Source organism: Rhodnius prolixus, unplaced genomic scaffold, assembly GCF_049639745.1.
Source record: "Rhodnius prolixus isolate KJV_2025 unplaced genomic scaffold, Rpr scaffold_4, whole genome shotgun sequence".
NCBI lineage: Eukaryota > Metazoa > Arthropoda > Insecta > Hemiptera > Reduviidae > Rhodnius > Rhodnius prolixus.
In genome coordinates this window covers 47,907,313-47,932,204 of record NW_027411614.1, presented here as the reverse complement: position 1 = coordinate 47,932,204, position 24,892 = coordinate 47,907,313, and the positions used below count along the sequence as shown (strand labels likewise).

Here is a 24,892-nt window from a genome sequence, read left to right as displayed (position 1 = left end):
TTATTAGCACATGTTTAGAACATCCACATCAATTCATAAATGTAAATACCCAACAAATACACTAGTTATATAAACAATCTCAACACATAATTTGATTTTTAACTCTATTTTGCATGACATTAATTTTTTTTTTATATAAAAGACGTACATAACTATTGTATAATGTTTTGATGTTGAATAACAACGGTTTAAGTAGCAAAGTAGATGTAAATGAATTATTTATCCATTCAATGAATTCAATTCAAACCCATCAATTTAGCAATTTACATGTATAATTATGCGAAAATTGTTCTAGATTTTCAGAAATGGTTAGGAGTCCCGAAGGTTTTTTTGTAGACAAATAAGTACAAATCATACGTAACTATTAACAAAGTAAGAAACTTTAGTTTGGATTTTACTTTGTAACATGAAGATATCAGGAGGAAAGAATCTAAGAAAATAAATCGTAGTAGTAAAATACGTTAATCAGGAAGGGGCATCAGAATTTAATACTACCAAGACAGTTCTGTTTCTTTTTAAATTAAAAAGAATTATTCACTTCATTTTCCTTTACTTAATCTAAAATTAAGCCAAAATTTAGATTCTCTTACAATAGCACACTACAAACAGCTGTTGACTAAACTGAATAAAGAAACGAATGAAAGAACAACCTCTGTGGAAGATTACATGATGATCAGGTTATTATGTTGGTTTGGTTAGTGAGAAGAATCGCAGAATGAATATATTAAAATGCTGCTCTGCGTACGACGATCTTTTACTATTCCATCCATAACAGTGGTCGCATGTTTTCTAATATTAATATTTATTATGGCCAAACACATTAAAGAGTTGTATGAACAGAACAAAAAAGCCCAAAGGTTTCAGGTTTACAACAGTTTTGTAAGTATCCTTTTTAAAATATTGCAATAAAATAATTTTTATTTATGTTAGTTTTAAAACCAAAAGAGTTTTCCTCTTAAAATCACAATTTTTAGTTATTTTGTTCATCTGCCTGGTTTTTTATTCAGCTAAGTGAAGTGTCTGAGTCTATGGCTGATCTTGAGTCAACTTCTAACAAGTCTTTCATTGCTTTGCACCAATTAAATTCAGTTATAGAAAAACAGAAGATTCAAAGCAGAAATGAAGGAGCCGCACTTATGAAAGCTTATTGATCGTAAATTTCGTGATAATGTTTTTCTTGTCTAACAAGATGAGTGAGATCCAGTATTACTTATTGATGTTTGAAACATAAGTTAACCATATAATGCCTTTTTAAAATTTTTAATAATGAAGGAAAAACTATATAAGTGTATCTTGGATTAAACGTATTGTGTTCTGTAAGCAATAATTAAAAACGACCATGTTTTTTGCGCCTACTAAATTAACAGAAACAAAGATTTTAGTATGTTTCATTTTATTGTACATAACATTTTGATTGCTTAGAAGTTAAAAAAAAAAATTACATATATGAAGTTTTGGCAAACTAAAATTTGAATTCTAGAAAGGCTCAGAGACAGTTCAAACAAAAAATTGTATATTACGATTAAATAAATTATATACACTTTTAAGCCACCCACATAAAGTCTGAGGTGTGATATTTATTAAACAAATTTAAAAATGAAATACTTAGCTAGCTTTTTTAATAATTTCTTCTAAAAACACCAAATAAATAACACACATTGAACCTTTAAAAAGATTGATACAATGGGTAAATGGATTATTATATTATAATGTTAAAAATTATCATTCACAAACTTTCATTTTATAGGAATTAAATGTTCGGTGCGATCAGATGTACAAACATGTATAAGTATTAACTGGTAGAGGAATACATAGATTGTACAGTTATAGCTTTATATTGTTAAAAGTATATTTAATATTTTATGGATGTTTATTAAACTAAATTATAAATTTTATTCTTAAAAAAATGCGTTTTTTTCTGTATTCCTGTCATGAAACTGATGATGTCAATTATTTAGTTACCTCAATCATTTATTTCCAGTAGCTTTTAATACAAGTAGGTACTGTTCCGATTTTTTCACAATATTATTATGAATTATCAACTGCCATAAGCGAATCTGATTAATTTAAATCCAAAAGTACTGCTGCATTATTTCTAGGAACCTGCAGCATCCCAAAAAGAAAAGTATGTAAGGAGGAACCATTGAAGAAAACATCCCTTTTTTGTGAAAAAGTATTGAAACAGATATTTCTCGATGTCAAGAACAATCCTCACATTAAAATTAGAGGCAGACTAACTCCAACTGATTCCTAAGGAATAATAGCGTCCCAGCTGATAAAAGTGTGCTTATGTATTGAATATACGTGTATATCAATACTTCTTTATTGACAGTTAAATGTCCCTAAGTTAAAAAGATACGTTTTACCGGGCTAAAATGGTTCTCTGACGACAATTGAACAAGTAAAGGAATGCCCTGGAGTCCAAAAAAGCTTTCGTCTCCATGGTGATATGATATTAAATTAATTAACTGAATTTTAGAGATCAACATTGTTATTCCAAATAATGGCGTGTAAACAGTTGGAAGTAGATCCTTTTATAATATGGCAAAGAGGAAAAAACGCTGAACATGTGAAAATGCTCACTGGAGGAGGTTTAATGAAACCCTGGAGCGATCATAACGTATTTCCACTTTATAGATATCCCGCTTCCTACCAACTTGGCTACCCACATAGATATCCGTTTAATAAATTTTTTGAGGTAAGTTTCATTATTTTAAATATTTAATTAGCTACATCCTTTACAGCATAGAAAATCAAAGCATAAAACAAAGAACAAAGAAAAATTGATCTCTAATCTGTAAAATGCCAGATTTCTGGAATTTCCATCCTAAACATTTGAAATAGATTCTCTTTCATATAATAGCAAGGCTATACGTACATCACATATGCTAAGTATGTATTATTTCTTTATACGCAAGGGCTTGTAACCCTTTACTGATTTCAAAGTTGATAATAATAAAATTATGCATACATTTAAAATTTATAAAAGTAAAACAAGAGAGAAGGTGGCTAGCTTTCATTAAAACTGTCCGGTAAGAGTTGTATAAAGCGTTGATCGTGAAAAAGTGGACGAAAAAGTGTAATGTTTAAAAACACCCAACTTTGATTATTGTTAAGTACTAATTTTCCAATGATGGTCAAAAGACATGGTTAAATTTAACAAAGTTTTCAAAAATTTGAGTCAATTCGTATCCTTGGTTATGTGATTATTAATTAATAATAATTCTAGAATCTAATAATTACTAATTGAAAAATGGCAACCAGATTTACGGAAATAGATCCCAATTTAGTATGGCATACAACTAAAACTGAAGGTTTAAAAACATTTTCGGGGAAAGATTTAATTAAGCCGTGGAGTGATCTACGTAAACTGCCAGAATTTAGTTACAAAACTTCTTATCAAGTTGGCTTTCCTCATGAATATGAGTTAAATTATCAATTTGAGGTAGGTGAATTTTGAATTATTTAAATGAATTAATTACAGTCACCTTATAGGGAACTTACAAGCATAAAAATGAAATCTTAGTAAGACTCATCCCTTCCATTAACTAATTCTAATGAAATCTAAATACAAGCACAATGGCCAAGAACCATTATCACCTCCTGGCACGACTTAATTAAATTTAATTTAAATAAAAATTAAACAGTATGATACTAATATCCATCTGCTACATGTAGCCATTCATAGTGACCTAAAGATTTAATTTATTTAAGACCTGATCTCTATCCTTTGGAAACTGGATCACTGTAACTCTATTGTCTGCTTTTCCTCTTTATTTGCCTCTTGGAAGAAACCTTGAAATAAGTGAGATAATGCCAGTATTACTGCTAGGAACTTGAAATTAAAGTTGGTCAGTTTAAACTTCAGGATTGTACAAATTTTCAGTTTGGCTATAATTTAATAAGTTAAACTAGATAAATCACTCTGTAACTTGATAAATGTGGAATTGTAATAATCATGAAGAAAAATGAATTCTAAAATTCTAAGCTAAAATTGTCTCAGCTTTTATTTCTTTTACGCCGCTAAGGGCCATGTAGGACCTAGCCTCCTTTAAGCTTCTACTTGTGACGCTTACTTACGAGGGTCGTTTGAAAAGTCCGTGCAAAGTCAGAGAGATAGCACTACTGGCGCGTATCGAGGTTATGTTTAGTTATTAGCATCTCTTGGAAGAACACACACCAAGTTTCAGCCAGATCGGTCTATTTCTTTGTGTTTGGCATTCGTTTGAATCGAGGAAGTCGAGTGATTTTCAAAAAATGGACGAAAAAGAATTTCGTGTGTTGATTAAACACTACTTTATGAAAGGCAAAACGCCTCAGGAGACTAAAGAGAAGCTTGATAAACATTATGGTGACTCTGCACCTTCGATTAGAACAGTTTATAAGTGGTTTCAAAATTTTCGGAGTGGCCATATGGGCACAAGTGACGCTAAACGTTCTGGACGCCCTGTTGAGGTTACTACTCCAGAAATCATTGATAAAATCAATGATATGGTGATGGATGACAGAAGAGTGAAGGTGCGTGAGATTGCTAGTGCTGTGGGCATCTCGAATGAACGGGTACATAATATTTTGCATCAACATTTGGACTTGACAAAGCTATCCGCAAGATGGGTGCCGCGATTGCTCACGCTTGACCAAAAACGAAATCGTGTGAAGTGTTGCAAGGACGGTTTGCAGCTGTTCCAGAAGAATCCGCAGGACTTTAAGCGTCGTTTCGTCACTGTGGATGAAACATGGATACATCACTACACTCCTGAGACCAAAGAACAATCTAAACAATGGGTTACCAAGGGGGAATCTGCGCCAAAAAAGGCGAAGACCGTTCCTTCGGCCGGAAAGATTATGGCGACTGTCTTTTGGGATTCGCAAGGAATAATCCTCATCGACTATCTGGAAAAGGGTAAAACTATTACAGGTGCATATTATTCATCGTTATTGGACCGTTTGAAAACCGAGCTGCAAGAAAAACGCCCACGATTGGCCCACAAAAAAGGTCTTTTCCATCACGACAACGCACCAGCTCACACCTCAGCAGTTGTGGTCGCAAAATTAATGGAAATAGGGTTCCAACTCGTTTCACATCCCCCCTATTCTCCAGACTTGGCTCCCTCGGACTACTATTTGTTCCCCAATATGAAGAAATGGCTGGCGGGAAAAAGATTTTATTCAAACGAGGAGGTTATTGCAGAAACGAATGGCTATTTTTCAGACTTGGACAAATCCTATTATTCGGAAGGGATCAACAAACTAGAGCAGCGTTGGACGAATTGTATAAGCCTAAAAGGAGACTATGTTGAAAAATAAAAAAGGTTTACCCCAAAAAATTAAGTAGTTTTTATTTTTGCACGGACTTTTCAAACGACCCTCGTACTTCATTTATGCTCTCCCATCCGTCCCTAATAATCCTCCACATTCTCCAACCACCTAAAGCGGGCCGTCACAGAATTTTGCACCGCAGAATGATTTTTTTGTATGTTCATCTGCAACTACGAACCTCTAAATGCGAAGAGAAACCTAAACACTAGTGGCTAGAAATCTTAGCCCTTAACTTATCTTGCTGTTCCCTATTGAACAAAACGATAAATATTTTCAAACTTTGTTAAAAATTCTAGCCACCAGCAAAAGCTGAAAGTACAAAGAAAGAGGAAAGCTTTAGATATGACTTATTCAGAAGCCAATATTCAACAACTACAGGTAGCTCATACACTACCAAATATGTGAGGACAGAGCCGGGTGAGAAGCCATCATTTAGCAATTTCTTGGATGGTTTCAAAGAACAGGTAACTTTTGTTTTGCTATGTTTCTTTTGATAGAATAATCTTTTTTGTAATGATTGCCTGAACGAATAAACTATTTACTTGAGAAAAAAAATGTATATATAAAGATTTATACGTACAAAACTAAATTGCAGTTTTTAAAATTTTCTAGGGCCTTAGTTGCAATACCTTGCTTTGAGGAAATGGAAATTTTCCACTAAAAGCACTTTGTAGAATAAAACATGCAGGTTTGTGGTTAGGATAATGAACATTATCATTACTATTTATCGCGAGATGTTTTGTAAGGTCCTATTACAGTGTTTGTTTCTATTATCCTCACAGTGTGCAGATTGTCTTTTATCGAAGACCAATTAACATAGGTTCCTTTATTGTAACAACTCAGGAGATTAAGTTAGTCGGTAAGCGACCTTAGGCTTTTTTTCCCTCAAAGTTAGTAACCAATTGGTTTGTGCTGTGAATTTTGGGGATTGAAGCTCAGGGTCTTCAGTTTTGTCTTATGCTTTTGTGTTTTTGGTAGCTACATATTTTGGACCCAGAATGTACCATCTAACACTAAGTTTTAAAAATAATAATACAGCTTACACTTATAGCTGAGTGTCGGTTCAAAAAAAAATCAAATCCTTACTAATTCTATTGCTTTTCTATGTTTAAAACAAAAATTTAAACTTATCATTACAGATCAAAGCACAGCAATTTCTTTTACCAGTTATCACTACTGAAAATGCATCAACTTATCAATGGCATGGCTACGACCCCTGTACGGCTGGAGTGTATAAAGATCATTCAACTGCAATGTTGTGTAAGTCTCCAAAGATAGCCAAAGAAATGCAACCATCTTTTGAAATTAATGAGGGCGGTATCCGCACGGAGAAAGATATTTACTTGAGTCAAACACATTATGCACATCATTATTTTTCACCGGTTATATTCATTTCTTATATTAAACGATTATTTTTCGTACAAATAGACTGTCCACTTTTAATTAAAAAGTTTTTTTTTTATTATTATTATAATAGGTAAAAGTTAGGGATATTAAAGCATCACAAGTTGGAGTCGCACCAAGAAATAGAGTTTACGAAAATCCAAATCCCATTGATCCAGAATTAAGGCTACCATTTCAGCAGGTAAATCTGCGCAAGAAAACCCTGGTTGTACCTCATAGGTAATGTGAATATAATACATCTTTAATTGGTTTGGTAACTGTATTATGGATTCAGTTTTTATAATTCTATCCTTCAAAGGAGTCACATTATTTTAAAAGAATTTAAATACCAATATTGTGCGATCACACCCACGATTTTCTCTAACTGCAATTAAGAGAAATGAAATTTTCTTGAAACCTTAAAATATGTGCAAAAAAAGTATGACTTCCTTCAAATTTTGAATTTATCTTATATATTTATAAAATGCCTCTTGATTTTATACGAAAAAAGAGGCCACATAATATTCATAATGATACTTTAAAGCAGAGGTCGGGAACGTTTTTAATGTAAAGAGTGAAATACTAAATTAAAAATTCATGGCGGGCGCCAACTATTTTTCGAAAAATGGAATTACTGATTCTAACGGTAGAAAATCTTGAAATCTCGAGGAAAATTCGATTATTAATGTATCAATGGCTTTTATGTACGATGTAGTGTCAAATTCATCAACACTCAAATTTAAATTAATTTTCAATTATTCGTTTGACATTTTGAAAGTGAGACAAGGAATTTTTCAACAAATGCGCTTTTAACAATTCCAACTTACATTTGAAAGAATTAACTGCGCTAATCATATCAGCAATATGGGAACTCTTTTTTTCACTCGGCATTGAAATAATAAGTAAGTTTTCTTTACGATGAGTCCATAATAGGGATGGCAAAAACCTGTGACAAACTCTCTTGATCTATGCTCTCTTGTGTACTGACTACTACTGACATGATTGCTCAGTTCAACGCGTAAGCGCGTCACCGTTGACGTACAGTAGATTCAAGGAATTTTAAAATTTACGTTTTGAATTTCTTGTCTAAATTAACAATAGTTTAAGGGCGCACTAAAATTTATTGAAGGGCGCAGTGGCGCCCGCGGGCGCCGCGTTGCCGACCTCTGCTTTAAAGGGTAGCTTAACTCCACATCCCCTCCAGAACTACATAAATAAGGATTTTTCTGGGAAAATGTTTCCAGAAAAAAGTCATTGATCAAAACATGACTTTATCATGTTTAAAAAAGAATCATTAGACGCGTTTTCAAAGAAGAAGAAAAAAAATGTTTTCAAAGCATTTTATAAAGAAACCTTTGGTAAGGAAAAAATAAAGTTATTAGAGAATTAGCATGATCTCACAATTAGATTGCGGATAGAATTTTGACAATAGACAGCTAGAGAAATCCAGAAGGGTAAGACATTCATTCATTCAAGAAACTTTCGAGATTTCGCGTTAAAAACAGGATCGTGGGGCGTGTGCTTTCTTCAGCATCAAAATGTATGAAAACAAAACCAGATAAATTAATAATAAATGTTACAGTTAAAGAAATAGCAGAAGTCAAAAGTAAGATGTCTGTACAAAGCCCTGCTTATGTTCATACATGAGACATCTATCGGATAGAATATGTACTAACTGTATTCTCCACCAATTAATTTAAGCATAGCGGCCAACAATTAAGTAGCCTAATATTTTGGTATATTATTTGTTTTATCAATTATTCTAGATAAAAGAATACCAAGTTAGAGGAAATAATAAATTCTAATGTTAACAAAAAACATTGGACTAAAACAAGCATATTTCATATTTGAAAATTCTCCACTTGGAATTAATATATTCTTCATATCAAACAAAGCTATTTATTGAGGATAAGAGGGAACACGATGTTTATTTAAAGTACCCTGTATGTAGCTATAATTATCTAGAACTGTGCCCTTAGTACCATCTTTATAGCATTAGCCTTGGCTTCCTGAAAGGGTGAGCCTCACGCGGCTATTTTTCGTCCTCTTCCTGATTATTAAGGCTTTACGAAACGCCACAAACAAATTTATCTGTCTTCTCCTTAGGATGACAGCACTGTATCTCCAACAACCATGGTGTGCTAAAAATTGTGGTCCTTCTACGGGAGGATAATTCCGGCATTAATGTATTAAAGTTCTTTATGCCTTTCTACAACATTCGCAGAAGTCTATTGTTCTAGGTCGGTCCTCTTTTAAGGCATCTGTTAAATCTACAGAGTTCCTTAGGGAAAACCGTTTTCATGTTGGCCAGTCATTAGAGAAATTGTTGAAACAGATTGTATGTATGCAGTTTGGTTACGAATAACATTTTAAACTGCTATCACTAACAAAAACATGCCCTTTATTTCGATCTTTGTTCCTAATATGTTAATCAAAAGTCTGAATTCTTCACAGTTTAATTTTATCGAAACAATTAATTTTTTTTTTCCCAGAGGCATGATTACTGAAACCCAGGAACATTACAGGCCACAAGTTGATTTCTTTGCTCCAAATGATACAGTAAAAGAAGTAGAAATAATACCATTTACAAATCTTTCAAAAGAAAATCTTATAAAAGAGTTAGACAAGTACCATACTGATTACAGTCATATTGGCCACAACTGGAACACTCAAAATATGTAATCTGCACTGAAGAATTGAATTTTTACAAAGACATGATAGAAATTCTTAAGAAATGCCTGGCCTTTGTACACTTACTATGGTTGAACTACGTAAATTATTTTAACATTGTTGTCAGTAAAGATTTAAATTTTTTTGATTAATAGTAGAGTCATGTAAAGGATCTTGGTTATAAATAACAGTTACCGTAGTTCATTTGGTTTGAATTTTATAAAAATATGACTCAGGCAAAGAGTGTAGAGGGAGGCCGAAACATAAGTGAAGTAGAAATCTCTAAACTAAACTGATTGATCTATTTCTTATGAAGGATGAAAATGGCTGTTTCGGGTAGAGTAATATTTAGCAACAAGTTACAGTACGGTTCCCAAGAGGAATAAGTTTGGAAATTGAAAGTTGCAGTTTCCTGAGATTTTTGGTTTTTTAGATATTTTTTCTCTTAGGGAATAATAAAAACTTGAAATGTGCTGATTTTCTCACAAAATATCGTAATTTGTAAAACTTGATTTATAAAAAGTTTTCCTTTCTGGACTAAACATTATGAACATTTAAAAAAAAAAAAAAAACTATTTTAAATCGTGTTTGATTGTAGAATATCATAAATAAATGTTTTTAAATTTTACTAAATATAAAATAAGGTAACTCAACACATTATGCAACAAAATACGTATAAATCCACATAAGTGTGTTATATATGTACATCAATTTTACATCAATTACTTTTCTATTAATTCCACTTCATTAGTTCAGTATAAAAGATCAACGCAGAGAACCTAAGCTAGCAGACCATCTAGTATACTACCCAACTAAGGAATTAAAACTGTCCGGTAGGACAGTTGTATCGGGTTGATCGTCAAAAACTGCAAGAAAAAGCGTAACGTTGAAAAACACCCAACTTTTTTCAATTTTTTTCTCTTTTTCTACAAAAGATAAAATTCTCAAATTTTCTTTAAAATATAGGGCAAACCCTCCTTTATAGCTGTAATTTTTTTGCAACAACCCAGATCTAATAGATTTCGAGAAAAAAGTTGCTGAAAATGAGCAAAAACGGCTTTTTCAAAAAATGTTCTTGTTCTTGTTGTTCTTCTTCTTGTTACCTTTTTTGTAAACAACGTAGCGCCTAAACGCGCGAACCGATTTTCATGAATGAGGTGTCATTCGATTCGGAATTTTATGTAGATGTGCCTTTTGGGAGTCTCGATCCTGTACATCGAATGGGAGAGGAGTTAGCCCCCTTTATGTAAGGCCCCCTCCAAAATTATTATTACTAATTACTCTGTAAATCTTGGCCCGATTTTGTTAAAATTTGGTAGGATGATAGGGTTAGGGCTCCCCTACGTAACATTAAAGCGGCGATCAGCTCTTACACTTGTTAAGGGGAAGTATAGCAATCGTTGCAAATTATCGACACGTGAACCGATTTTCATGAATGAAGTGTCATTCGAATCGAAATTTTGTACATATTTGCACTTTAAAAGTCTCGACGCCGTGCCTCATAAGGATGGGAGTTTGCGCCACCCAAATAAGGCTCTTTCTAAAACTATTATTACCAATATTTCTATAACGCTTAGTCCGATTTTGATAAAATTCAGCTCGAATAAGTGGTTAAAGCTCCTCTACGTTGCTGATGCTCTTGCACCTACTAAAAGGAAGTACTGCAATCGTTTAAATTATCAAAGAGTGAACCGATTTAAATCAATGAATTGTCGTTCGATTAAAAAATCTTTGCCTCTTTGCCTTTTAGGGAGAAGTACTGCAATCGCAGTTTATTTTTCTTACTCCTCTTAAAAGGAAGTCCTGAAATCGCAGTTTAATTTTGCTATTTACGTACAAATACCTTCCTATGTTATTCAAAACGCTTTTTCAAAAAAATTGTTATTGAGGATGGTTTGGGGGAACGCAACTATAATCATTCTTTAAAAAGATCTCTCCAGTGGTAGTTACGGTTCCGACTTAACACCTTATCAGATTATAATGATAGAATTGCTTATTCCAAATTTTAAAAAAATCTGTAAAGAAGATATGTAACTTTGTAAAATAGACAAAAAGGAAAATCTATCCAAAAGGTACAAAAATCTCTTTAACAAAAACTTACAGTTTAAAATGTTAAGTATAAGGGTTGATTAAACGCCAAAAGGTACACAAATCAGCAAGTACCTAACATTTCATTAATACTTCATTAATAGTCAAGTAATTCTACTGCATTAATTTTCATTAATAAGTTATTTTTTAGAATTTATTAGATGTCACAGACCCTTATGCTGGCCACTTCATTTATAATATTTTTTGTTATAATTATGATAAATCACAAAAAGACAAAGTTAGAGTAGGCTACTGTCTTGAATTCGTCTTACCGAAATATTCGTGAGCACAAATAACACACAGTTAATAACAAGTAGATTATTCAACAACAATTATTCATTTCTCAATTGTAATTTAATTTAGTCCCCCTAATTTTACTTATAGTAAAATGCTGGAATAATTAGCTGTCCTAAAAATATGCATATCTTATTTACTTTATATTACATATATACAACATTGTGGGATAAATACCTAGATTGAGAATGTAATTGAAGAAAACTATATTATTTGCGATAAAGCCAGATAATTATTACCTATTGTAATAAACGTTTGACTACTTCATAAAATAACAATTGCTTTAATCGAAGAATGAACTTAAACCGACGATTTTTATTTAAAAATAAATATAAATAAATAAAATAAACAAAATCATTGGTGTAAGTTTTTTATAAAAAAAAGTTTTGAATTTTTTAGCCTCATAATTCTTTTTTATTTTTTATAACGTTTTTCTTTTTAACCTGTAATTAATAGTTTGATTATTATAAATAACTAGATATTACAGTCAATCTACAGTGCTACTTGAACATATATTTTGTAGACGAAAATGGCCAGCATAAGGGTCTGTGACATCTAATAAATTCTAAAAAATAACTTATTAATGAAAATTAATGCAGTAGAATTACTTGACTATTAATGAAGTATTAATGAAATGTTAGGTACTTGCTGATTTGTGTACCTTTTGGCGTTTAATCAACCCTTATACTTAACATTTTAAACTGTAAGTTTTTGTTAAAGAGATTTCTAGTTTAAACTAGCAAAGATTTTCTAATTTTTTCAAAAGCTCTTCACCAAAAACTAGCAGAAGTAAAAGAATGTGTACTATTCAACCCAGGAATAGAAAAGAAAGAAGAAATAAAGATGAAATTTCTATAACTGTTCATTATTTTCGGTGACTGATTCATAGTTTCAATAGGATGAAAAAATAAATGCCAGTTTCAGTCATGATAAACTTTATTATGCCGAGCTTTCGACCTAGGGACTAGGTCATTTTCAGGGCTAATTTACAATGTACTATTTTTCATCATTAGAGGGTTGGTGTGTCTTCTATTAGGTCTGTTCAGGAGTTCATGAACAGATAATCCTTTAATGATGTTAAATAGTACATTGTAAATTAGCCCTGAAGATGACCTAGTCCAAAGCTCGGCATAATAAACTTTATCATGACTTTCATGAAATTTTTAGTAAAATTAGCAAAAAGTTTCGAATTTTTCTCTCTTTTCACAACTTATACATCCAAAACTAGCCGACCTCCAGTGTATTATACAACCCAGGTATAGGAATAGTATGTTATAATGTGACAAAAAGGAATTTTTAGTAAATGTAGTTAATAGTTTCTAATTTTTTTCAATTTTTTTAGGAACCTAAAAGTGAAAATAAAGATTGTGAATTAAGCTTTAATCTTTCATTTCTTTGCTTACCTTTTTTTTTGCTTTAAAACGATAATGATCATTTGGAGAAATTATCAATACTTATAGAGTAAAAAAAGAATAAAATCACTTTAGCTTATCTATTCAAATTTTTACAGTCTTCTCAAGAAATTAGACATGCTAGCGTAGAATAGTTTATTTTGGAATAAGTTAGTAACCTATTAATAATGTTTAAATTTAGAAACTAAATTAAGAAAAGGTTCCTAACAGATTCACTAAAGATTAGCTATGTTTCTTTTTTAAGATTTTAGTAGAAATCATTAAATTTGAAGATCTACATTATCATTCACACATAGTTGAACTATTTTTAGGAATATGGTTCAATTTTTCTTTTTTCCTGTAAAACCGTGATTCCACTGTGGTCTTTTTTTTGCATTTAAGTATACACGTATTGCATTTTTTAAAGTAGTAAAAAGTAATTTAAAATTAAATGCACATTTTATCACTTTAACAAATTCAAAATCATTTATTTAAAAAAAAAAAAATCCAAGCAAAACTTCAGGCATCTTCACTGGTTTTTATCCACATCTTATTATGAAAAAAAAAAAAAAAACGAAGAAAAAATCTCCCAAAGAACATTTAATTGTTCTTTAATCGTTCGTATTCATCAATAATTTTATTAGTTTCATCTAATAGAACTTCATTTTCATCAGAATTATTAGAGAGCTGAGTCGAAACCACTCCTTTATTTTTTCTCTTCAAAATATTTTTCAATCTTTGTACTATTTTGGAAATCGTTTTCTTTATAAAACTTTTCTTCTCAGCTGATGTCAGTACAAATCTAAAAATAAATTAAAAACAAAAACAAAAAAAAAGTCAAATTCATAAAAATAAAAAAACTACATTACCTACTACAAACTAAAACGTTAAATGCCCAAGTTCAAACAAAATCGATGAAATGTGGTTGGATTCCCAGTGTTGGATAATATCTTCAGATTCACTACTTTGTGGATGAAGGTATGACAATAAGTCAAAAAGTGTAATGAACTTTTGACAATGGATGAAAATCCGAAACCTCAAATCAGAAATAGGGAAAATGCTGCGTCGGATAAAAATCAACGAAATCAAAGGAAACTTTTGTGCTTCCTTGAAAATTTCTAGAGAACCAAACTGTTCTGTAAACAGTTCTGTTCTTGTTTACTGTTTTAGTAAACAGAAATTCTCCCAAATGGGAATTTTGTTCAAACATTTTATAAATATTATGCAGGAGTTATTGTACAACAGTTGAAAAGGTTCTGAAACAGTACTGATAAGTGTTTAACCTCATCCTACCCGAAGAATCTCGTTTAGATAAAGTTTACTAAAAACTTTGCTCAACAAAAGAATAGATTTACGGGTAGATTGCATATTAAGAAAAATCTATTCATTCAGATGGAAGTTACGGTTAGATGATTGATTTTGTCAGGTTCTTCGTGAATTTAAACAAAATATCAAAAATCCTCATTACGAGTTTTAGTTTTTAAATTGTATTGACTAAATATATTTACCTATACCACACAAATACTTACTTTTTGGTAGTAATATTGTGCAATGGTCCAAATGCTAAAGCCACAACAGTGCAAGCCAAACAGATTACGTTGTAAGGCATGCTGAAATCTGGAGTTGGTAAAGATATTATTAATACTTCTGTTGTGATCCTCACCGGATAACCATTTCGTGAAGCGTTTATACTGAAACAAATATTAACATGAAATTTAAAATTATAGCATACAATAAAAAGCAATTATAGAACTCTATAACTCTAAATTGTATTGTAAAAAAATTTTGTGCAAAGATCTTTTTTTCTTCTCACAGTCTTAAGAACTATGGAGTAAAGATTGCATGAACTAAAAGTTATTTATGTAAATTTATATTTCTGTTACAAACAAAACTCTCTATTATTATTATTAAGATCTTTTTGTAACAATTTATTAACCTACCAAACATTAAGTAATAATAACAACCATTCTCCCAATTTCTCCAAACTAAAACCAATCAAACTAACTTACCTATCAATTAAAAGTGATCTGTCCCTTGGAGGAGCTGTATAATTCCTTGCCAAGGGCAACAAAGCCGTGACAGAAGCTGCACCCATGTAGAAACCATGGTTTGCATCTGGAGGATACTCTTGCCATTTCAGAAATGCGTAATCAAATTCCACTGATACACTAGTAACTGACCTAGGTGGTAATTCAATTAATAATTCCAGATAGTATGGGCGAACCCTCTCTTTACCAGGGAAATATCTCTTCACAACTGTTGCGAAAAGAAATTATTATTGATAAATGTAAATTTAAAACAAATGAACAGTTCTTAAAATAACTGATGATATAATTACGTGGTTGTAGTTCTTTGTCGCCGCTGAAAACTTTAAGCGTATGAAAATATATTGGCACAAACCAGGGAATATTCTCCAAAAAAAGGACCTTCAATGGCTGTCTATATCTATTGAAAATTTTTGTTTTTATACCACCAAATTCTTGACCATAACCTAAAAATTTACATGAGATTAGGAAAAAGTATACATCTGAACTAGAAAGGAAACTAGGAAAGTTATTATCATTTATATTGTTATCATTTTCACTATAAAAAGGTTAGCATCCTAGATGTAAAAAAAAAATCAATCATTGTCTGCGACATATCCATCATATTAAAACTATTCAGCAAAATAAATAAATAAATTACCTGTAATGTATCTATTTGCATAGATAACCGGCGGGACATTGGCTACATTTTGTCTTATTTTATCATACACTACTTCAATATTGTATCTAGCGTCAGTCCTCTGTTTGAATAGATTATAAATTGCCAAAACTGTTCGTTGTCCTCCTCTGTTACTAACTTTTCTGTCATATGTACTCGGATATAATTTAAATGTGTTACCTGTCTGAAATTTTCGGAATAAAAAATAGTAAAGAAGAATATTTGTATGGGGAAATGTTTTATTAATAAAAATTTTAAGTTGAGGTTGAAAGAAATTTTAGCAGACTTGTATGAAGGGATGATCATGAAGTGGGCAGCATTACTCCGGGAAAAGCACCGAAAACCGTGATCCGAAAAAATATGTTAACTAATTTAAAGTCGAATACTTTATTTAATAATAAGCTGAAGTAGTTTACATTGCCCGAGGCACTTAATTCTTTTTTAAGGCTCCTTTTCATCATTAAAATTGAAAACTTATTTATGTAAGCTCACTTATTTTTTAATAAAAGGATAAAAAGGATTCATAAAAGTTTAGAACTGACATTGAATGGTTAACCAACGCCCATGTGGAATACTACGATAAAAGAAATGTAATAACTCAAGTCTTACTTACTGCATTTGAAGTAATGTCCACAATAACGCTAGAGGTTGTCGCCAGAGGACATGTCAACCCTAGACCTTGGCCAAATTGTCTTTGAATTGACCAATGAGTTTCATCACGACCAATAATTACTAAATCGTATACAAGAGAAACGGACTGAACCAATTCCACGCCTGTGCGTGTACAGCTTGGGTCCTAAACAAAAACAAAATGAACCAACTGTAAATAATAATGTTGGAAATATAATAATTTATTTCAATTGATATCGAAATAGAATAAGTTTGTAAATAATAAAAAATAAGGTAAAGGCATTTTTCAACGAAGAAAAATATGCTGATTCACTTTGCTATGTTTACCCTCGAAAAAGCGGCAACACATGTCGTATATAGAATGGATGCCTTTTCAATACTTCTGCAACTCTCTAATTTTCATTTTTATCGCAGAAACATTTTGAAATTTTACAGTTCATCTTTGGTCAATGAAACATATGTTAAAACATTAATTAAAATATTCCAGAATAAGAAATAGAAAAAAAAGAAACGAATTTAAGGAAGAAGAATCTAGGACAGATATGTTTTAAATTTCTCATCATCTACATTCTTTTACGTTAACAATCTATTAAAAGTACGACCCAAAATCGTTTTAAAACCACTTAGGAATATAAATATTATTTTCAATTCTACACACTATTTTACGTGCAAAACGTAAAGAAAACGTAGCAAAATAAAAAATAAAATGTAGCACTTTAGAACATAAAAAGGCTTTCATTCCATGTATTTATAAAACAGTTTGAATCAGCAGAAAAGAAAAAAATTACAGAACTTTTTTGAGAATAAAATAAGTATAACTCAATAATACTTTAAAAAGGGTAAAGGGGAAAAGAAAATATTCTTACATTAATCATTAAACAAAATCCAAAGCCATATCTGGAATCGAACCCAACACCAAATAACACCTTAACTAAAAAGTTACTGTCATTGCTACTTGGAGAACGATTAAAATTAGCTCTGCATTAAATCGACTGAACTACTTAACGGTACTGTAATCAATATGAATACGATCTAGTGGTCAATTGGATTCTACAAAGTCATCTGATTCCCATGGAATTCAGTCTTCAATCAAAAACTTTAAGAACACTCGTTAATGCTCCCTTCTAACTATCAAGCCTTGCCATACACCAAAATCTCAATATTCCTTTCCTTTATGGAGAAGAAAATTAAATGGTCACCTAGTCACGGAATAAGTTCCACAAGACACTCTGCGATATTTCTTACCCACTGGCTTGCCAATTATCTTAACTAATATCTGAAATATCATGCATGGATTTTTTTAATTTATAGTATAATCAAATGATACTCACCATACAGACTGGACGAAAATGAATACCCAAAGAATGGTACACTGTATTATATATGTTATCAGAATTGAGAAGTGCGGATAGACCTCTCTGAAAAAATTATACTCATTTTTAAAATTTGCGACAATGTTTAAAGAATTATTTGCATAGTTCACATTCAAATTTATACCTTAAGATTACAAGGTAACAATTTCTTCCAAGGTGTAAGATTTTCTGTACAAACTATTTCCCTGGGTAGTGTAGCGTACCTAAGATGTGTGTGATTTAATGGTCTGGATGCATCTTCTATTCCTGTAGGCTTAAGGCTTAATTCTGGACTTAAAGTGTTGTGTGAATCAATGAAGTTTAATGAAGCACACAACAGTCCAGACAAAGCTGATGTAAGTTCACGCCACTTACTGTCAATACTGAGAAAACGAATTATAACTGTTAAAACTAAAATATCACGCTCAAGTCTAGTTTGGTAGGCTCTTTCTGTTTGGATACTACACCATCAGTTCCAGCTGAACAATAATATTGATCAACAACCCCTACAATTTTCCACTTAGAAGTTTAATTTTATAACTAATAATTACGAGAATCTGCAACGAAAAAAGTTACTCTTTTATAAGATTTATTCACTTTTTCTCAAGTTTAATCTATTTTCCTTCTTTTGACAGAACTATAGTGAGAGCCTAAGAAGGTAGGCAGAGTGGAGAAACTGTAAGTGAGCTCACAGTGATTTGCCTCAACAACTTAGAAGACAGTAGAATTAGAGTCTATGTACATAATATAATCATTAAAAAACACGAAGTAGTGAAAAACTATGTACAATGATGATATAAAAATAAATCAATTACAAAAAAAGGAGGAATACAATAGTAGAGGATAATCAGAAGATTAATATAACCACTAGTTCGCTCCTCTACTTCCACCAACTCTAACATTCTGCACAATATTTGCCCAATGGCAACATCTGAGGGATTGAGATCTTTTCCCGTCGGAGTACCAAAGCCAAAAACAGAGACAGTAAAACGTATTTAATGAGGAACTCACAAAATATGTGTTTTTTGGACTAAAGATACTGAGCAAGTACTGATCTCTGCCTGCTGATCAGTAGGACTTCTGATTTACAAAAAGAAACTCATATCTTTGCTTGTATTAATTTGAATAGAGACTTAATAGAACTTAGAAAGAAAAGTCCCACTTAAAACACTGTAATCTAGTTCTCTTACAAAATATAATTAAGAGAATGTTAACCGTTGCAACATCATCCTCATACTTGCTTACCACTCTGCTCAATCGGACCTTCAAAACGATCTATTCGTCAAATCAGATTAGGAAATAACACCACTAAAAAACTAAATATTCTACTAGTTATTTAAATCTCCCTCGCAACAACACTAGATTTTAATCTAATGCATCTTTTTCTTAAATATGTACTTAAAAGTAAACAGGTACCAAGCTAGTCTCCAGGTAGATGTATATAAGTAGAGGAAAAAAAAACAACTGCTTTTTCAAAAATAACGTAATCTTTTTCTACCTCATTTTCATCAGATTCCTAATCTGGACTGAATGCATAACAGTGTTAAGAATTCTCCTTTCAGCACAAGCTGGAACTAGAAAGCAAGAGTAGGAAGCCAAATGCTCTTTTGATTTTCACTAAATGCAAATTTTACGGCACTCGCTTTTTTTTAGAAATTGATTTGGAATGAAAAAAGAGGTTAAGTAATCCCAAGGTACTTTTAACATGCATTCTATCTCACCACCCCAATAATAACAGCACTCTTTATTTTCAGTTATAATATAAAATCGTAGGGTTTCTTATATTACTTACAGTAGATGGATGAATCCGGGCAAACTAGACTTATACCAAAAGAGTTACTTATTCTAGGCAAATAATCGCACCTGATTATTGAAATATACATACTCTATGGTATCATGTTTGAACCAAGCCCAAAGTTCAGCTCCTGGAGGAGCAGTCTGAACTGGATATCCCCAATCTTCATACCTCCAAAGTCCTTTAGTAAGGCTTACATGAAGTTCTTGGACATTATACCTCTGAATTAATTCGCCCATAGGTCGGGGAAAAATGTGGCAATGATCAACTATTAAAAAGCAACATAACTAGTAAAAAATCTTCATAAATATTTATAAAATTCATTTAATGACTAATAGTTTACTTACAAGCATTATGTTTAGTTAAAAATGGTATTTCCCATAATGTAGAGAATTGGAAATAAGAATACACATAGCCCCCTAATGGTTTCATAAATAGTTCCTCATGGTATTCGTCCTTTATTGGGCTAGAAGCTGTTAAACTGAAATAAGCGGTAAACAATATGATAATTATATCATCCATCTCAGATAATTTTAAGAACAACTCAAATGGTTTAGATTAAAGTAACATTTAGGCTGTAACATTTCACAAGAACTGTTAAATTAAAAAACTCGCAATTTTGAGGCAGTATTTCACATTTTGATTAATAAAAAAGAAGTTTTAGAAAGCCTTTAAAGGAATAAATTGAAGTAGTTTAAACTTAAATGAATTATTAAACTACTCCGGTAAACACAAATATGAAATCATAGTGGGGACATTAGTTTGAGTGTCGACCGCGTGTGCCGTTAACCTTCTCGTCTGATTAGGAGAGCATCTGTGTAGAGTCATACTGTGAAATAGAGGTTAGAAATTATTACAACTCTATTCCAAATTAATTTGTAATTTTTAATGAGTTATTTGAAATATTTTGACGAAATCAAAAAATATTCTTTACTGAACAATTATTATAGTATTTTATTTTAATTTGTTCAAGTTCAGTTCAGGCTAAAATTGTGTCGGATTTATTACACATCTCAATATCAAATTATAATCTTACTATTACTTGAAATTATTATTTTACGACACTTCAGAGTCATTGTTATTCAGTAAGTATATTTTTATTATAAATACTTTGCTCATTTATAATGTACTTACTGATTATTGTGATTTCTCTGATGACCTACAAGAACGGATGGTTTTTATTCTTTCAACATTTGGAATAACGTCGTTTTCGACTTACTTGTGATTGAAAGAAAGTTAATTGACTAGTGAATGAATTACTTTTACTTTGAGTGAGTGTAATATTGTATTTCTTCATTGCGAGTTTACCGGCTTTATTGCATAAGGTCTCACATCCCAATGTGTGCATTTAGAGATTAATTTTCTGTAAACTTATAAAATGGTACGTTTAAAGCATTTGTAATATATGTATAGTATGTGTAAACAAGTTAATTTTAAAAATATAGCCTTACAGTATTTTTTGATATTTCAAGTACAACTCGTGTCATTTTCTTCTAAATTTTTGAAACGTCCAAACCGGAGAAGATGTCAGATAAGTCATTGGTAGAACGAATGATTATCCTACGGTGTCAGATATCAGATCGGGGCCATAATGCAAGGTTAGATAACATACTACTCCATCAGATTTTTAATTTGTGCTAGGGTCACTTTCAGTTTATGTTCTGGAGGATTGTCCTTTTCACTCGTTTTATAGAATTCATTGAAAACCGGCAATTTCTGAGCCAAATCAGCATACATTCGTTCCAACAGTTCACGTTTGTTTTATTAGTTATCAGACTAAAGTAGTTTTAGAGAAGAAATAAATAAGAGAAAACCAATTTCTTTTGGGAGTCCACATTTTAATTTTACTCAAGGCCTCGCGATGCTTGGAGCAGGCTTGGTCTTACAAGGGAATTTTTGAAACTAACGTTGGGTAGGTCATTTATTCGACATTTTTCTCTTAAAATTCACAAATAAAAATCTTAGAATCACTAATTTTGAATTTCATAGTCACATTTACTAATAACAGATAAAATATGAGCCATTAGAATTTGAAAGGTGTTTAAAAATAAACAATATGGAAGGTAAAGGAGAGTATTAGTTTCAACTATGTTAAACAGGAATCCGTCTTGTGGTTACATCAAAATAAAACTTGAATAACTTATTTAAAAAAACAAACATCTTGATAGAAAAAAAAAAAATTCCTATTGTGTAATTAATTACAGTCCTAACACTTGACGATATTAATATCTCTTTTATTTTATAGGATTCTAAAAACATGTCAGCACAGTTTTTCAATCGAATCGGACAGCTTGGATTAGGTGTTGCATTGGTTGGTGGTGTTGTAAATTCTGCCCTTTATAATGGTAAAAATGCAATCATTTAAAAAAAAAAAAAATTAATAATTATTTAAATCTGAATAATCTGAATGTTGTCTCTCTCTTCACAGTTGATGGTGGCCATAGAGCTGTAATTTTTGATAGGTTTACCGGTGTAAAGAACCAAGTAGTTGGTGAGGGAACACATTTCTTCATACCTTGGATACAAAGACCAATTATCTTTGATATAAGATCTAGACCTAGAAATATTCCTACAGTTACTGGAAGCAAAGGTATTATTATTTTTGTTATATTCTATTAATGAATAGTCCAAATAGTTCTAACAAATCATTTTTGTTTGTTTTAGATCTACAAAATGTTAATATCACTTTGAGAATATTGTTTAGACCGGTGCCTGATCAATTACCTAAAATTTATACCATTCTTGGAGTAGATTATGACGAAAGAGTATTACCGTCTATAACTACTGAAGTACTTAAAGCAGTTGTTGTAAGTAAGATTGTGTTCATCTTCAAGAGCTTACATACTTATTATGGAATCTGTTAACCATTAGGTGTTGCATTGGTTGGTGGTGTTGTAAATTCTGCCCTTTATAATGGTAAAAATGCAATCATTTAAAAAAAAATAAATTAATAATTATTTAAATCTGAATAATCTGAATGTTGTCTCTCTCTTCACAGTTGATGGTGGCCATAGAGCTGTAATTTTTGATAGGTTTACCGGTGTAAAGAACCAAGTAGTTGGTTCCAATACCAATTAGGCTGTAAAAAAGAACTGCATTTTTTAGCTAATTTTCTTCAATGAGTGTTAGAAAGTAAAACTTAACAGTAATTTGTAAAAGTGTAATCCTTTGATATAAGTTACATTTTTTTTTTCTTTTGAGTTTTTAAAGAAGGCCAGTACTGAGTGATCATATATAATTGTTCTAAATAGAGTACAGTTGTGAACCTTTTCATCAACGTTCTACCGCTCGTTGAACATTATCTTTTTCGTAAACATTTTTCTTCAAGGCACATAAAGTTTAAGTGAATTCATATGGTCAAAATTCGACGAACTTCAGTTACACACAAGAACAATAAAAATTGTTTATGTAAACAGTAGTTCATCCGACTACTTGTAAGAAAAACGCCACATCCACCATTTTATTTTATTTTCTTATTGGGGAATGTATCATGATATCTTTTTTCAGGCTCAATTTGATGCTGGCGAATTAATTACCCAAAGAGAATTGGTATCACAAAAAGTTAATGAGGAATTGACAGAAAGAGCAGCTCAATTTGGCGTTATTCTTGATGATATTGCTCTGGTTAGATAAATTTTATTCATAATAATTATGTCCAATCATAAATTGTGATTTAAACTTAGTGAAATTTATGTGGGACTCACACGACTATCTCTTCTTCTCTCTTCAAACAACTAACTCATAAAGTTTTTGCCAACTATGAAGATTTGAATTATGTTTAGAACAAAATGAGTCAAGCCATACTTCTGATTGACCTATTTTTCGTCAAAGCAGCCTTACATTGGAGTATCTGATGGCATAATAAATTTAATAATTAAATTTTGTTATATTTTAAAAATATTACAAATAAAGTTATAGAAAAATTCACAAAAAATGAAAAATCGAAGTAAATAAAAAAATAATTAGCTTACGCTAATACGTTGTTTGCATCTTTGAAGAAATATGATCTTCTTTCAGACACATTTGACATTTGGAAAGGAATTTACCCAGGCTGTAGAACTGAAACAAGTTGCCCAGCAGGAAGCGGAAAGAGCCAGGTTTCTTGTAGAAAAGGTGAGTGGAAATGTTTGCTATATCCTCTCTCTCTTTGGTATTCTTCTTTGTTTGCCTTGCTCGTATCGAGCGGTAACGATCATCATGCAAGAGTTCTATTATTGTTTCTGAATGTCGAAGTAAAGGTACCTCCATATCCACGACGGGAAGATGGCCGTCTTCAGTCAATTTTCTGTCCGTTAAAACATGTGCTGCATCAAGTAATATTTGTCGTTTCTAATGAGGTGTTCGAAGTGTTGCAGTTTTCTTTTTTTTTTAGTGCGAACATCACCCATTCGGAAAAGTATCTCGCATTGTTCACTCTCCCATGAGCCTTGTACATTTATTGAAATTTTTCCAAGTATCTTATTTAGAAACCTAGTGGTGCATAAAAAGTATTTTAAACAATGGAATTCCACCTCTTTTTACACAGTTGAATAAGCCAACAACTTTTATTATCATTATTATTTTTCAGGCCGAACAACAGAAACAAGCTTCAGTGATATCCGCAGAAGGTGATGCCGCGGCTGCCCAACTTTTGGCCACATCTTTCGGCGAAGCAGGCGAAGGTTTAGTAGAACTTAGAAAGATCGAGGCCGCCGAAGACATTGCTTACCAGCTATCTCGTTCTAGACAGGTCTCTTATCTTCCACCAGGACAAAATGTTCTATTAAATCTGCCAACACAGTGATAGTTATAAAATTCGTGGTTATTATTATTTCTTTTTTTTAGCTATACTAGTAAAAACTGTTCGAATTTTGATTTTTTTTGTACGAAGTTAAACTTTTTGAGAAAAGTTTATTACTAGAGCCATGTCAATAGTATGCATTTATAAAAATAATTTTTTTCTCAGTGTAACTATGGTTGTAAGTTGGAAGAAATTATTGTTATATACAAAATAAATTGATATTGTTCACAATTAAAAGTTTGTTTAAAATAAAAAAAATACTTGTGAAACGTAACCTTCGGTAACCCCAAAAAAGTCTCCCTTTGTTGAAGATATGGTTTAAAGACAATTTACTTTCTGTTTCTGTAGTTAAAGCTAGTAAACAGATTGAGCCAAAATTAATGCGGCTAGGATTAGCGAACTAAACGGAGCACAAAAACAAAAAGTAGTCTCAGGATAAATGACTATAATATTCTTCGAAGAGAATGAATTTTTGATTTGGCAAGAA

The 24,892-nt window shown here is 31.5% G+C and overlaps 3 protein-coding genes across 5 annotated transcripts; 2 read left to right on the top strand and 1 right to left on the bottom strand.

The window, feature by feature from the left end:
• The first annotated feature begins 626 nt into the window (after window positions 1-626).
• LOC141456147 (uncharacterized) lies at window positions 627-10,416 on the top strand. Of its 2 annotated transcripts, XM_074131851.1 has the most exons (6): window positions 2,028-2,698; window positions 3,230-3,445; window positions 5,616-5,783; window positions 6,459-6,701; window positions 6,797-6,942; window positions 9,195-10,416. In XM_074131851.1, exons 2-6 carry the CDS (start codon window positions 3,254-3,256, stop codon window positions 9,382-9,384), a joined length of 939 nt encoding a protein of 312 aa, XP_073987952.1. In that variant the 5' UTR covers window positions 2,028-2,698; window positions 3,230-3,253; the 3' UTR covers window positions 9,385-10,416. The 2 variants fall into 2 exon arrangements, 1 of the variants encoding a protein (XP_073987952.1); XR_012459623.1 differs by lacking the exons at window positions 5,616-5,783; window positions 6,459-6,701; window positions 6,797-6,942; window positions 9,195-10,416 and adding an exon at window positions 627-879 and having other exon boundaries at window positions 1,008-2,698; window positions 3,265-3,279.
• Window positions 10,417-13,231: 2,815 nt separating this feature from the next.
• PIG-T (phosphatidylinositol glycan anchor biosynthesis class T) lies at window positions 13,232-20,167 on the bottom strand. Its single transcript, XM_074131831.1, has 10 exons — window positions 19,973-20,167; window positions 19,716-19,893; window positions 17,976-18,213; window positions 17,810-17,896; window positions 16,462-16,644; window positions 15,831-16,032; window positions 15,484-15,636; window positions 15,155-15,401; window positions 14,675-14,836; window positions 13,232-13,947 (listed from the first exon to the last, which is right to left on the bottom strand). The coding sequence occupies exons 1-10, from the start codon at window positions 20,145-20,147 to the stop codon at window positions 13,746-13,748; spliced, it is 1,827 nt and encodes a 608-aa protein (XP_073987932.1). The 5' UTR covers window positions 20,148-20,167; the 3' UTR covers window positions 13,232-13,745.
• Window positions 20,168-20,337: 170 nt separating this feature from the next.
• Phb1 (prohibitin 1) lies at window positions 20,338-24,642 on the top strand. 2 transcript variants are annotated; one of them, XM_074131833.1, is made up of 7 exons: window positions 20,338-20,467; window positions 21,871-21,970; window positions 22,054-22,215; window positions 22,290-22,432; window positions 23,133-23,249; window positions 23,643-23,738; window positions 24,193-24,642. In XM_074131833.1, the coding sequence occupies exons 2-7, from the start codon at window positions 21,883-21,885 to the stop codon at window positions 24,406-24,408; spliced, it is 822 nt and encodes a 273-aa protein (XP_073987934.1). In that variant the 5' UTR covers window positions 20,338-20,467; window positions 21,871-21,882; the 3' UTR covers window positions 24,409-24,642. The 2 variants fall into 2 exon arrangements, with proteins under 2 accessions (XP_073987934.1, XP_073987933.1); XM_074131832.1 differs by lacking the exon at window positions 20,338-20,467 and adding an exon at window positions 20,599-20,710.
• The last annotated feature ends 250 nt before the right edge of the window (window positions 24,643-24,892 follow it).

Excerpts from the sequence above, each read along its gene's own strand:
- LOC141456147 (XM_074131851.1), top strand. The coding sequence starts at position 3,254 with ATGGCAACCAGATTTACGGAAATAGATCCCAATTTAGTATGGCATACA. Across the intron at positions 3,446-5,615 it reads AGTTAAATTATCAATTTGAG|CCACCAGCAAAAGCTGAAAG; the intron begins GTAGGTGAATTT and ends TAAAAATTCTAG. Across the intron at positions 6,943-9,194 it reads ACCCTGGTTGTACCTCATAG|AGGCATGATTACTGAAACCC; the intron begins GTAATGTGAATA and ends TTTTTTTCCCAG.
- PIG-T (XM_074131831.1), bottom strand. The coding sequence starts at position 20,147 with ATGGATGATATAATTATCATATTGTTTACCGCTTATTTCAGTTTAACA. Across the intron at positions 18,214-19,715 it reads TTCAAACATGATACCATAGA|TATTGACAGTAAGTGGCGTG; the intron begins GTATGTATATTT and ends TCGTTTTCTCAG. Across the intron at positions 16,645-17,809 it reads ATTTTCGTCCAGTCTGTATG|GACCCAAGCTGTACACGCAC; the intron begins GTGAGTATCATT and ends GTTTTTGTTTAG.
- Phb1 (XM_074131833.1), top strand. The coding sequence starts at position 21,883 with ATGTCAGCACAGTTTTTCAATCGAATCGGACAGCTTGGATTAGGTGTT. Across the intron at positions 21,971-22,053 it reads AAATTCTGCCCTTTATAATG|TTGATGGTGGCCATAGAGCT; the intron begins GTAAAAATGCAA and ends CTCTCTTCACAG. Across the intron at positions 23,250-23,642 it reads TTCTTGATGATATTGCTCTG|ACACATTTGACATTTGGAAA; the intron begins GTTAGATAAATT and ends ATCTTCTTTCAG.